This window comes from Astatotilapia calliptera, chromosome 10 (assembly GCF_900246225.1).
Source record: "Astatotilapia calliptera chromosome 10, fAstCal1.2, whole genome shotgun sequence".
In the NCBI taxonomy this organism is placed as follows: domain Eukaryota; kingdom Metazoa; phylum Chordata; class Actinopteri; order Cichliformes; family Cichlidae; genus Astatotilapia; species Astatotilapia calliptera.
In genome coordinates this window covers 11,901,290-11,914,934 of record NC_039311.1, presented here as the reverse complement: position 1 = coordinate 11,914,934, position 13,645 = coordinate 11,901,290, and the positions used below count along the sequence as shown (strand labels likewise).

At 41.0% G+C, this 13,645-nt stretch overlaps 1 protein-coding gene across 8 annotated transcripts in view; it reads left to right on the top strand.

Moving 5' to 3' along the window:
• LOC113030021 (glutamate receptor 3) overlaps positions 1–13,645 on the top strand; it is a 78,749-nt gene that overhangs the window by 38,506 nt on the left and 26,598 nt on the right. For 6 of the 8 annotated variants that reach the window (XM_026181052.1, XM_026181051.1, XM_026181050.1 and 3 more), the window contains 5 exons: positions 10,074–10,127; positions 10,423–10,584; positions 10,866–11,033; positions 11,935–12,039; positions 12,585–12,611. In XM_026181052.1, coding sequence (XP_026036837.1) covers positions 10,074–10,127; positions 10,423–10,584; positions 10,866–11,033; positions 11,935–12,039; positions 12,585–12,611 — 516 coding nt within the window. The remainder of the gene's footprint in view (positions 1–10,073; positions 10,128–10,422; positions 10,585–10,865; positions 11,034–11,934; positions 12,040–12,584; positions 12,612–13,645) is intronic. The other 2 variants (XM_026181055.1, XM_026181053.1) reach the window with 1 other exon arrangement.

Here is a 13,645-nt window from a genome sequence, read left to right as displayed (position 1 = left end):
GAATTTTCCTATCTACTCAGAAGATCATTAGTGTTCATTTGGGGGATTAGTTTGGTGCACATGTGAGTACATTAGATTTTGCAAATGATTTTTTAAGCGTACGCCTTCTTGAGGTACGTGAAGCTAAATAGTAGAGTATTGCTGATGTTATCTCCACAGGCTCAGACTGAAGGTAATGCTAACACTGAGTAGCTGTCGACTGCACTGCACACTTATTACTTTTAAAGCTTTTTCCTTTCAAGTGAGACACTGTAGTCTGTTTATGAGGTGTGCCAAAATTAGATGAGTTTGCCCCATAGACTGTATTCAAAAGGAAGATGTAGCTACAGTAGTGTTTGGCATTAATTTGCACTATTGTTTTGAAGATTTTCTTTCCTCACCAAGTGCTTGGTCATAGCGAGTTGTCTCGTTGTTGGGTTTTCGCTGTATTATTGTAGTGTCTTTACTTTACACTATGAAGTGCTTTGAGGTGACTGCTGTTGTAATTTGGAGTTATATAAACAAAACTGCCTGTCCCTCTGTGTTAGCCCTGCGACAAACTGGCGACCTTCCAGGGTACATCCTACCTCTCGCCCTATGATAGCTGGGAGAGAATCAGCCAATCATATGGCAGTAACTTATTTAGGCATGTAAACATGTTTAAGATGATCCGTTGTAGTTCAAACCTGGCATTGGAATGGTGAAGAAAGGTGGTTTAAAGAGACTCTGAATGCAGCTTGATTATTGGGACAAAACAGGCTTTCAGAAACTGTTGATTTACCAGATGAAAATGGATTTGGAAAACAGAAGATTGGAAAAATGTAAATGTATTGGAAAAATGGATGCATCCTGCCTTGTGTGGTGTAAATGCAGATAATTTCCACCGTACTCAAACGGGCTCCTCACTCCAGACGGAGCTGTTCACTGCAGGAAAACAGGCTTGGAAAGATTCAGGCATACAGAGCACATGTGTTCATGTCCCATCATTTACCTGCATACAGTTTCTTTGACCATGAAGCAGATTTTTTTGCTAATCATGCAGTCATCAAGTAGTTTTGATTGTCTAAACTTAAATTCTTACTAAATGTAAGAATCTGATCATGTGAGCCTGTTTTTGAACCGTCACATGGCTCGTTTTTGTGTTTACTGGCAAACGCTGCTGTTTTAGACACAAGGATTAACAGTGACCAATTTGACAGCAGAAAGTTGTTTTGTTTTTTTCCAGACGCTGCACACAGCTGCACAGCAGAGTTACAAAAGACATTAAGCCCACAAGTGTAGTCTGCGTGTGCGTGCGTGCTGTGTGCATTTAAACCATTAATCCTGGGCACATCTTAGCCTTCTGTTCTTCGCTGAGATATTTGTGTATAAAGGCTTCTGCCCTCTACATAATGATCCTCATTATTGCAGGCCTTATGAGTTTTACTCTGACCTTCACTGCAGATCTGTCTTCATTTCCTCTGATGCGGGGGATTATTTTTAGTGACAGTGCTGAACATTTTCATTAATCAAGAGAAGTTTGCTTTTCCCTGCCCTTCAAATTTAGATCCAGGGTTTCTTCAAGTGTTCTCAAATTGCTTCCGTATTAGATTCAACGTATGCAGTCATACAAAGGTGGTCACTCTGTGTCAGATCTGACCGATCCAATCATAACCTCTCTTCTGCGGTGGCTTAATGTGAATCGTTGCCTTGTCGGCAGCATCTGTCAGACACGTATCTCTCCAGATGCATAAGAGTGGCAAGGCAGGCCCGTGTCTCTTGAGAATGATTCCTTATACGAGCTGTGACATCAACACTTGCTTTAATGTAATATCAGCTCCCAGTGTAAGTAGGACACACTGTCCCATAACAGCAACAACAATGAGCCTACTATAAATAGCCTACCCTCCTAGCCTGAGGGAAGATCTTTCACAAAGGCAGGAGTGAGCAAACACAACTGCGATCACTCATGCATCAGGAAACAATCGTTGTGGACATGATTTAGTTTTTAATCTGCGAGGCAGTAATCAGAAGAATTATGATTCAAATCTTTTGATGCCTTCTGTCAGGATATTATAAAACTCATCATTAATACATTTTATTTGCAAACATCTGCTGTTCGGTAGATGCTGTAGTCAAGGAGGCAGTTTCAGTTCTTCTAGGCTTTATTTGTTGATAAATGTGCTGTGGGAGTTTTGGTCTTCTGCTGGCTCTCTCACCACCTGTAAAAGTATCAGTTTGCTCATCTCTTCAGTAAAGTAAAGACGGAGCGATAAACACCTCTAAGGCTTCTCATCAATAATAGAAGCACAGTGGATTTGTTATCGCTCTAAGAGAGGACCCATCACCTCCAGCCTGGTGATGCCTCCTGCACAGCTGACAGACAGAGGAAGAGTCAGAGGGAGAGATAAAAAGACTGGAAAGGCAGAGAGCTTGTGGGAATTGAGCCATGTAGTGTGACTCTCCCTGTCTGGTGCTGTGGAGGGAAATGGGAGAAGTGCTGAACACCCAGAGGTGCACTGGAATTCCACACCCTGTGAGTAGGAGAATGAAGCATGCTTTATTTAACTTCCTAAGACCTGAACTCTTCAATGGCATGCATTTTTAATTTCTCTTTGATATTTGGGCACGTTTTTTTTTGTGTTTTTTTTTTACCTGAATTTTTGTTTCTGAGAGAAATGAGATCCACATAGGAGGACATTTGTTTTAAATTTCCATAGAACAGTATCAATATAATGTCCTTGTAACTGGATATCAGGCCCTTGTAGAGCAAAATGTATTATTTTGGTCTAGACATCCCAAAATGTGATGTCCACATATGTGGGCGCCAGGTCCTAGGAGGTTAAATGAGATTATGCTATATATAGGGTCATTATTATATAATCAGGGAAATTGCAGTTTTGGCTGTTGCTTTGTTGGGAATTGCTGTTAAAGGTATTGATATTTATAGCTAAAATCCTGACCAGCTAATGGTGGGGCAGGACATGTCAGATAGCATAGGCAAAAATCATAACAGTGTGACTGATACTGACAAGCCTATGTCAAACAATGTACAGGGTGGACCATTTATATGGATACACCGTAATAAAATGGGAATGGTTGGTGATATTAAAGTCCTGTTTGTGGCACATTAGTATATGTGAGGGCCCCTGTACATCTCTAAAAATGTAACTGTAGGTGTATCTATAACCTAATGGTAGGACAATTTTACCACACCTTGATCACAGGGGGCCTCTTTCCACACTTCCACGCTCCACACACCTTTGAATACAAGGTTCTTGGGGGGAAAAAATGTAATTAGAGGGAATATTTTCAAGTCAACCAGTGCTGATTTTGGCCAGGCTGTGGAGTCAGTTGGGAGCAGTATTATGCCAGGATGGTTAGCAAGTACACCCGTAAGAACGAAGAAATGAAAGTACTGCAAAGCACTGGTTTTACTAATACTTCAGATATAGGAAATGTGTTTTGTATGTCTGCTTTATCCTTTAAAGACTCAGTTCAGTTCAATTCAATTCTATAGCACCAAAAAACAACAGCAGTTGCCTCAAAGCCCTTTTTAATTGGAAGGTAAAGACACTGAAAAGATGCACAGATTGCCTGATTGTGAGATACAGTCAGTGCACTATTATTTACAATGAACGTACAATGCGTATGTTTAATTTAAAGGAGTCTGTGAAAAGTGAGCGAGACACATATGGAGGGAACATTATGGCAAAATGTCTAGACTGCTGTTATTGGATTTATAATAAAAAGCAGCTTTAAGAGTGATAAGATGACCTCGGGCTATGCTAACTCAGGAAATAATTACAGTGCATTACAACAAACTAATATTATACACAGTAAAATACACAGTCGGGATAAAAATGCAAGCACAAGAAATAAAAAGAAATAAACCTGAAAATATGGCAACTGAAATACAAAACATAAAGAGCAGTTTTAGGAATATAATAAATTGTATTTCAGTCGCTGACAAAAATACACTGAAATTTAAAAGAAAGCTGTCCTGCGCCAATAAGTATTTAAAAGTTATTTGACAGAAAACGCTGATGCAGCAGACACGAGTTCCTGACATCCCAACCGAGAAACAGCAAACACTCGTCCCCCACTCAGTCTGTAAGTGTGAGGCAACAGTCAGCAGGTTGCTGGTTGCGGCTCACAGCCTGTGCATCAGTGCTTGGTAAGACAGCTTGTCTCAGAGATTTTATATCTTTTTATATCTATATGTATATAAATAGGGCTGTGCAAAAGTCTCAAACCAAACATTGCTTCTCTATATTTTGTTTACAAGGAGCCAGACTTTCTTATAATTTTTTTAAAGTGCTCTTAAGAAATAGTTCTCCAGGCTTGCTGAAGATCTTGAAAAGTTTTTCTTTGGGTATTGGCTGCTTTTTTTTAGCCATTTTCAGTCCAGTCTTGTACATGACCACTTTCAGAGGATTTTCTTTGTCCCTTACCACTGACCGCTGAATTCATTCAAGTATAAATAGCACCTAATTCAAGGGATGAACTGGTGTTGTGTCTACAGATAGCAGACACCAAAGAACCCATTTTAAATTGTAGTTTCTTTAGGCACTTTGTAACTAACAGCCTGTTGCAAAAACATATAATTTGTCCCTGTTTCTTTAGGTGACACTGCAAAAGAGCCAAAGATAAAACAGTCTAACAGACATAAAATTGCATTTTTGCATCAGAGAGGCAATTCCCAAAACGAAAAACATCTTTCAGAATGATATGCAGTGAGGAAAATGGATAAGTGGCAGGCTTATCTACAGTATCTAAAAGTCATATCCTTGAGAAACAGGGAAAAAAAGTCAGAGATGCATCTGGGCTTTCAGTTGATCGATCTACTTTTCACAAAAGCCTCTGCAGAAATGGTCTCAGTGGAAGACAGGCTTTCAAGGAAGGGAAACAAGGAGAAAAGCCGAGTTGTGCCAAATTACACAAGAACTTAAAATCAGAAGCAACAGGTCTGATGGAGAGATGAAGTTCTATATTTCTGGTTCAGATTGTTGTCAGTTAGTCCTCAGGAGGTCGGAAGAGAGGTACAACAGTGAGTATCTGCAACCATTTGTGATACACAGTGCAGGCTCATTTCAGCCAGTGGGGTTGGACATCTTGGCAACAGCTTGATTTTTCAGAATGACAGTGATCATAAACACACTGTCTGCGCAGTGAAAGCATACCTGGATAGAAAACACACAATGGAGATCCTGGACTTTAACATTATTGAAGCAGAGTGAGGTCATCTAAACAGAGAAGAGAACAAAATGTAGCCAAAATCCAAAGACGAGCTATTTAAAGACATTACAGGAGAGCTTGTCTAACACAGAGACAAGCTAAGACATAGGTGTGTGTGTGTGTGTGTGTGTGTTGTGTGTGTGTGTGTGTGTGTGTGTGTGTGTGTGTGTGTGTGTGTGTGTGTGTGTGTCTATATTACACACAAGGACAAAGCACCTTTAGTGTATTATCCTTTCTCCTCTTTCTTTTACTGGCCTTTCTTACTTTATCATTGAGGTCTACTTTATGAACCTTCAACTTGAGCGACAAATACAAATATGAAAGAGCGGCATGAAAAGTGTGTGATGTCCCAACTTGAACTGTAATGCCCTTCAAATAACCACAACAAGCGAGCTATCTGTGCCTTCATTTTCTTTTTCCAAAGTTTGACTGCAAAAAGGAAACATGGCTTCTGAAAAAGGAAAACAGAGAGTGTAACAGAGCAAGTTTTTGTAGAAGGCCTCTTTGTAGCCCGTGCCTCCAAAAAGAGACCCCAGAGAAGTGTAAGTTAAAAGCTAAGCAAACGAAAAACAACATCAGACACATGGAAATGGTAGAGTTGGCAGGTGCTCAGCTGCAGAGAGGATAGTGAGAGCATTAGAACTTCATAGACATCTTTTGTTTTGTTCAAACTGGCACTCAATAAGACGGCTGTGTGAAGTTTAGAAATGTGTAGCTGTTGGCTACTACAAATGAAAGAATCAGCAGCTTAAACAGACTGTAAACAGGTAAGTCCATGCACGCTTCTGTGACAGTTAAATCCCTCCTCACATTTTGCCCTCTTTTGAGTAGCATAGCAGTAATTAGTCGTCTAGTGTAAGAGGACAGAACTTGTGGTTCTGAAGAAGGTAGATGACAAATCACTGAAAAAAAAAGAAAGAAGAAGAAGTCTCCATCAGTGGGAAAAGAGGCTTGAAGGCTGTTGGGCAGTCATCCAGCTCAGTGCAGGACTGGATGGCTCCAGCCTGCTTAATTAAAGGGAATTCTCCAAGGAATTTTTAGGCTGATGGCCCTGCAGCTCGGCCCAGCTCAGGCAAGCCGCAGAAAGCAAAGCACAGACCTGCTCATCCACACATGCGAACCCGAGGAGCCCTGAGGGCAGACAAACAAATAGAATTGAGACCTGAAACAACCACTCAGTCTCTATCTGTATTCTGGAGTCACAGTTTGTCTCCTCCACAGTGCAGTGAGACGAACCCACATTTCTGATTATACCCTCAACCAGGAGGTGAATACTAATGTGTGGATGCAACATGAGACTGCGTGCTGAGTTTATCTGTCTGTTTGCTATGATTCATTTGATTGTAATGCACCGGCGTGGGTTGGAAGATGATGCATTGTGTTTTATTTTTAACAACGCACTTTAAAAATCGGTTCATATTTGCACTTAGAGATATCCTGCTGATATGCCAGCGTCTAACTGCTAAGATTGGACATCAGTTGTGGAATGAGAGCTCAACTTAAAGAAGAGCCTTACAAAATTGATGCCAGTTAACTAGTAGTTCAATATAATTCTGTCTTCCATCTGTCTGATAGATCTGAATCTACCGTCAGCAGCCAGTAGTGCTGTGCAATACTGCAAATTTTGACAATACGTTACTAAGTAAAAACAAGGGCAGTGCTGCAGATACCAAAAACGATGCTGATGCTTTTAACCTATGAAGGCAGCTTATATAGCACAGAGAAGTGTGCCATGACTTATGAGATTAATCATCATCAGCTGGGTTTTTGGAGAGCTGGAGTGTAAATGTACCTGTGTAACAATACCAATACCAGCGCTGGTATAAAAACCAGAATTAAGTTTATTTTATGTAATACATATTGTATTTATTAAGATCTGAAGTAGTGATTGAGTCCATAAACTCTCTAAGTAAGTGTTACTGAGGTCATGGATTAAGGGTCCTGGAGGGCATTTTTTTTCCATTTGTGTACAACTGAACTTCTTTGTAACTGCAAAAGCAGCTCTGTAGCATTGGCGTCACTTTTCAGACCCTCTGTATCGTCTTATTTTGCTCACTTGTCCAAGTAAATGGGGACCCACTCTTAAAAACATTTCCTTCTCCACACCAGCGCCTTTATGTTAACAACATATAAGTGGCAGTTTTTGTTTCCACAGTCAGAACATGACATATTTTGTGCGCACGGGTTTCCCATTTGCAAAATTAATCTGATATATTATGAATCAGCTTTCATGGATAGCATCGTGGCAGATGCACGAGGCTGTTCTCTCCCAGACAGGAACATTTACTGTAGAAAACAGTTGGGAGGGCATGACACATAGACTGTCCTTCCCATTCAAAGAGCATTAAAAATTCAGAAGACAGTCAGAACAATCAGTGCTGCAGGTTTTCTTCTTGCTTTTAGGCTTCAGGTCTTGTTTTCCCTTTGCTGTTTGAGGAGGCTGTTGTGTAAGAAATGAATTGTGACACAGAGGAAAGTATAAGTCCTGTGACACTAAAAGTGTTGCTGTTCTCAGCGATGGTAGTGCCTGACCTCATCCAGGCTCCCGGTGGTTTCACATATACACAAAAAGCGATTATCCCAGGGGATCGTGAAACTGGAGCATCGTGATCCTAAAATTATTTGTTATGCCCAGCTGCTTTTTTCCCCTTTCTTTCTTTCCTTTTCTTTTCCAGAACATCTCTGCCGACAGAGGGGGGAGCAGATCCCGTGGCAAATCGAATCAAATTACAAGAACGTCTGTAGTGCGCATGATACATGAAAATGAAAATAGACAGTAATGAAAATATCCTTGTAAACTATATTGGAGGGCTTGACAGCACATGTAAAAACCTGCAGAGAATTGTTATGTTTGTCCTCATGATAATTTCTATAATGAATATTAATGCAACTACATCAAAGAGTAATAATAGTAAAGGGCATAATCACTCTGATCATGAACCATAATATTTGAGTTATCTTCTAGAGTCACTCTGTTTTCAGAAACTGTTCAGTCAGAACTTTAGTATAGCTGTCCTTCCCTTGGTTCGCTGCCATCCTACAGCAATGACTGCTGAGGCAGGTGGTAAACACATTTTCTTTTTCTCCTCTTGCAAATCAAAACTTCATCAGGTATGAAAGCTAGGTGATGAATCTATAAACCAAATGTGCATGAAAGTATATCAAAAAAAGCTTTTATTAACTACGATGCAACATATAAAAAAAGCATTTGCTTTCCAACACAGCCTTAATATTTGAATCGTGGCTGTAAAAGACTGTAGCAGTCAGCAGTGAAGGTGCTACTTAGTACAGTATGAAGCATGCACTATGAACCGACTTCAGAGTGCTTTGAATTCAGTATATCATTCACACCTCCAGTTATTGCCTACACGCCGCGCTGCAGTAAGCAGTGAACGTTTACACCTGATTCTGTTCTAGCAGCTATGCAGTGCTTTGGGCACAGCCATGTTCACACTAAGCCAGGTACATTTCTAAACGCATCTGTTTCTCGCCGTTTTGGCCCGCTGTCCAGACTAAAAGCTTGCACAGAAGTGTGAGGTCCTGCGCCGCCTGCCTTGTGTGTGACAAACGAGAGTCGTAGCCAGTCACTCCAGGCGCTGCAGCTTCATTAAGTGCTCGCCACACTCGGGTCACTCTGGCTCTCTCTCACGTGCGGGGAAATGAAAAGCTATTCGAGACCATTTGAAAGACAGCGAGCTGCAAAGCTTCAAGGAATGTTTTTCCTTTTGAGGGAACTGGATCAGGAGTTGAAATTGTTTTGCTTTTCTGGAAAACAAAATTTTGATTTAATGTTGAAATGCCATAAGCTTGTTAGAGGGCCAGTCTTGCAGCATCATGGGGAATATTATGAGACATTAAACAGGTTTTTATAGTACACAGGTGTTGATGAAAACACAGCTATGTGGTCCATACTTGTGCTGCTTCTCTCTGGGAGTTTTGGTGTTCCCTGCCATAAAATAAAAGCATGCTTAATAATGCTATCTAGTCCTAGTCCTGTTGCTTTCAAAAGAATCTCACTTTTGGTTAAATAAAGATAAAAAAATAAAAAAACAAACAAAATAGGAGCCTCTGAGTAAAACGCTACATAATTTGTCTATGAGTAGTACTATGAGTAGAAATCCACCAATGAGATGCTCTCCTTTTTTCGGTGAAGTTGTAATATTCCTCATCTTTATCCGAGTCCTTTGTGAAATCTCTTCAGTGTGATATCACTATCACTCTGGACATTTAACATTTAGATGATTTCAGTGGCTGAGTATACTTATCGAAACTGTGGAGGAGTGTAGAAAGTGAAAAGACAGGGAAAAAAAGCAACTCTCCACCCCCGCAGTATCTTTTTGAAGCCTCACACTCGATGGCGAATCAGAATATATGGAGGGAGTGAGCGCCTGCGAGAGGGAGCGAGATTGAGCCTGCGAAGAAGTTTAAAGAGATCGGCGGATGCAGCTCTCTCTGTGTCGGCTGGCTCCGACAGGTGCTGTACAACATTTTGGGTTTAATTAAGTCTAGTGCACAACTGAGACAGGCGGAGCAGGAAGCGGCAGACTGCAGAGCAGAGGCAGCTGCAAGAAAAGAGAGACGGAGGTTTGCCGAAGCCTTGACCTTATTTTACATGTTGAAGTTAATGGAAAGGAACAAGTGCTGTCATCACAGTTTCTCCCCACTATGTGTGCGTTTCATGCAAACGCACACAAATGTACGCGCTCGCATGCTCCCTCTTGCACTCCCGAATGTCACTTTCTTCTCTCTTTCTCTTTCTGTCAGCTCCTCTGCAATTGGAGGTCTTTGTCATATCTGAGTCTTCGTGTTTCTTAATGTTCTCAGTGTTGTTGGAAGGGAATCTGACTCACTCCGTGTCTTCTTCTGCAAATTTGTAGGTGGTGACCTCGGGAAAAAACAGCAGAGGATACCACTATATCCTCGCCAACCTGGTGAGAGCTCGCAACTTGAAACAGCACAACACAACTCGTAGCAGAAGTGCTTGTGTGTGATGCAACGTTGTGCAAAGAAGTGCAATGTTCTCAGTGGATACATCTCAGGAGCACAGTCAAACTTGGTTCTCTCAATATATAGTTGTGTTAGACTTAAAACTGAATGGTGCAATTAAATCGATGAAGTTACTCAGCGTGGATAAGCTAAAGCAGATTTAAATCTCTCATCTTTTTTTCCCTGTTCTCCTAATGATCCTTTTCTCCACTACCACCAAGTTGTGCTCTTTGCTCTCAGGGTTTTTCCAACATGAGTCTGGACAGGGTCTTTTCTGGTGGAGCCAACATCACAGGCTTCCAGATCATCAGCCCAGACAGCCCCATCGTCCAGCAGTTCCTCCAGCGCTGGGAGCGCCTGGATGAAAGAGAATTCCCAGAAGCCAAAAACACTCCGCTGAAGGTCAGTGAGGCGAAGCTGCCGATGCCGCAGTTGCATTTTTATTTAACATCTTCAAAGGCTGCCGTCGCTATTCATCTTCTGAGTTTCAGGGTAGTAACTTGGCTTCAATCAGAGAAAATATGTCAGTGCGAATCATTTCAGGGATTCAGTTCAGTTCGTCTCGCTTGTTTTACACGAGCAGCGCTCTGTGGTAACCTTGCTCTGACGGCAGCTCAGTGTTATGTTGGGTCTGTGTGATGTCACTGGTGCATCATTGGGATTTCTTCTGGCCTTTGACTCAGTACACATCAGCACTCACCCACGATGCCATCCTCGTGATCGCGGAGGCCTTCCGGTATCTTCGGCGGCAACGAGTGGACGTGTCACGTAGGGGGAGTGCGGGCGACTGCCTCGCCAACCCTGCAGTGCCCTGGAGCCAAGGCATCGACATAGAGAGAGCCCTCAAAATGGTAGGACTGAGAGCCTGCACTGTCTCACTGCTTATTTTATTTACTTTATAGTTATATGTTTGCTTATTCTCACTTTCTACTTAGTAATGTTTCCAAAGTTTTTATTCTTTAGGTATTTTTTTTCCTCCCATGTTTTCTTTTTCTGTGAAAGATCCCTAAATGTTTTGCCTCTATAAACTACAGGCTACAAATATAGTTTTTTATGCCATTACTTGCTAGAAATACATTATAATTTTTTTTCACAATTTAATAAACAAATGCTGCAGCACTTAGCCATTAAAATATTATAGAACTGTGAAAATGTATTGAGCCACCCCTCATTTATTTATATTTTGTATAAGTTTATACAGTTCTAACAAGCTTTCCACTGAGGCTTTTAGTGAACAGTAGATGAACACACAGGTCTTATGTTACATCTTTTTTGCTTATGTCTTAGAATATGATTTTTTAGATTTAGTTAATGAGCCATAGATGTCTGCCACTTGTTCTTTTCGCCTCCACTTTTCTCAAATTTGTTTAAGTACACACTGCACACCATGACAACATACGTCAAGTTTCAGGTTGGTTTAAAAAAAAGAAAAAATACCCAAGAAATGAGGGCTGGCTAAAGATTTTTGCCTTTTACACTATATTTAATAGAACCATGTTATTCTGTAAATACACCCATTCCTTACATACTGCAACGTGAGCAAACAATTATAAGAAACCTGCTTCTGGTGCTCCAAGTTAGTCTGACCTAAATAGACTGGATCCTTATTTAAAGTGATTTAACTGATTAAAAATGAGACCAAAAGGTGAAGCAGAGCCTTATATCACAGCCGTATGACACACGTTACCATGTGGTTTATGCATGCTGTATGTTAGGAACAGGTGGTATGATGCTTTTCTTGGTGCCTGGCAGGTCCAAGTACAAGGTATGACAGGAAACATCCAGTTTGACACATTTGGTCGACGATCTAATTACACAATCGACGTGTACGAGATGAAACCAAGCGGCCCCAGGAAGGTAAGTGGGCACTAAGGTTTGGATGTCATAATTTAAAAATTTATAATTAAATACTTTTTGCAGGTTGAGTTTATGATACAGACCCATGCTATGTGCTTTGCATACAACTACACAAGCATAAGTAAATTTGAAGCATACCTTTTTTGAGGGATTTTCTTCTCTGGGCATATTGGCACTACATAAGTTAGGGCTGATACTGATTTGGACAGAAGCTGCCAGTAGCCCGGGCTTTCTGATCCAACTCAAATCATGTAAGCTCCCGCTCCCTCTGAGAGTTTGATCTGGAATATATCCACCAAGAAGCAGCCAAGCCATGCAGATGGAAGCTTGAAGTTTTGGAGAATGGATGAATAATTGTGATCACCTCACACTTACAGAGAATTTAATAATAATTGAGTATACTCACAAACATACTGTTTAGACATATATTCATGGATATTTAAATGCAAGTTTTTAAACTAGTGTTCAGGTCTTGTTATTTTAATTTAAGAAATTCTCTCAAATAATCATCTATCCATCGATTTACTTCTGGTTATCCAATTCAGGCTGGAGCCGGTCCCTGCTGTCCTAGGGTGAGAGACAAGCATTCATGCTCACATTCACACCTACAATTAATTTAGAGTCACCAATCAACCCCACGGATGTCTTTGGACTGTGGGAGGGAGCCAGAGTACCTGGACAGAACCAGTGCAGACACAGGGAAAACATGCAAACTCCACACAGATTGCTAACTGCTAAAACGCTAACCACCACACCACCCTTTCAAATAAGTCATATGGAGTGTTTTTACAGGAAACCCCTAACATGATGTTAGTGGGTTAAGCAGCAACATTTACTTGTATGTGATTAGAACTATGACAGTGAAATACACATTAGTAGCATAACACCTACAGGCTCAGTGTAAAAAGATTTGTACTTTGTACTGTTTTGAAACAAAAAATTGTGCATAAGGAAGAAGATCCAAAGTTTTTGACATGGACAGAAACAGCTAAGAGGTAAGAGCTGCAGCACACATTAGCATTTAGCTACAACGTGTCCATTTACCCTACATGCATGGACACATGTCTTCTCTTGTGCCTTGCTAAAGGAACTGCTGTGAGGGAGTGCACTCACTTGGAAAAGCCAGTTAGCTAGTTAAGTTGTCAGCTGTAGCGCTTGTCAATGTTTGTTAGTTTAGATGCTAAAAGATTGGGACCTGTTCTTCTCTACTTCTGGCAGGACACTGTCTATGTCCCCATTAGTTTGTAAGGTACAGGCACTGGAGTAAATCACGCCCACACATCTACCCTGAGCCTGAAGGTGAAAAGATTGTGTTTTACGCGTTTTGTTTTTTTTTTTACTATTAACGCCAAGATTTTTTTGATTTCTGACTACCTTTCTGAATCGTAACAATTTCGTTACACTGTGATACAACTCCACATTAGTAAGTAATACACTACTGAACCAAAAACAATAATGTCTGAACACACACACACCCTTACACGTGACACCCGTAAGAGCTGCGGTAGCTCTGTGACACTGAAACCCCCACAAAGCTGGCACCGAAAAGGAGTGGCCCCATAATGTCCACACAGCTCAGTTCACAAGACAACATACATCACAGACC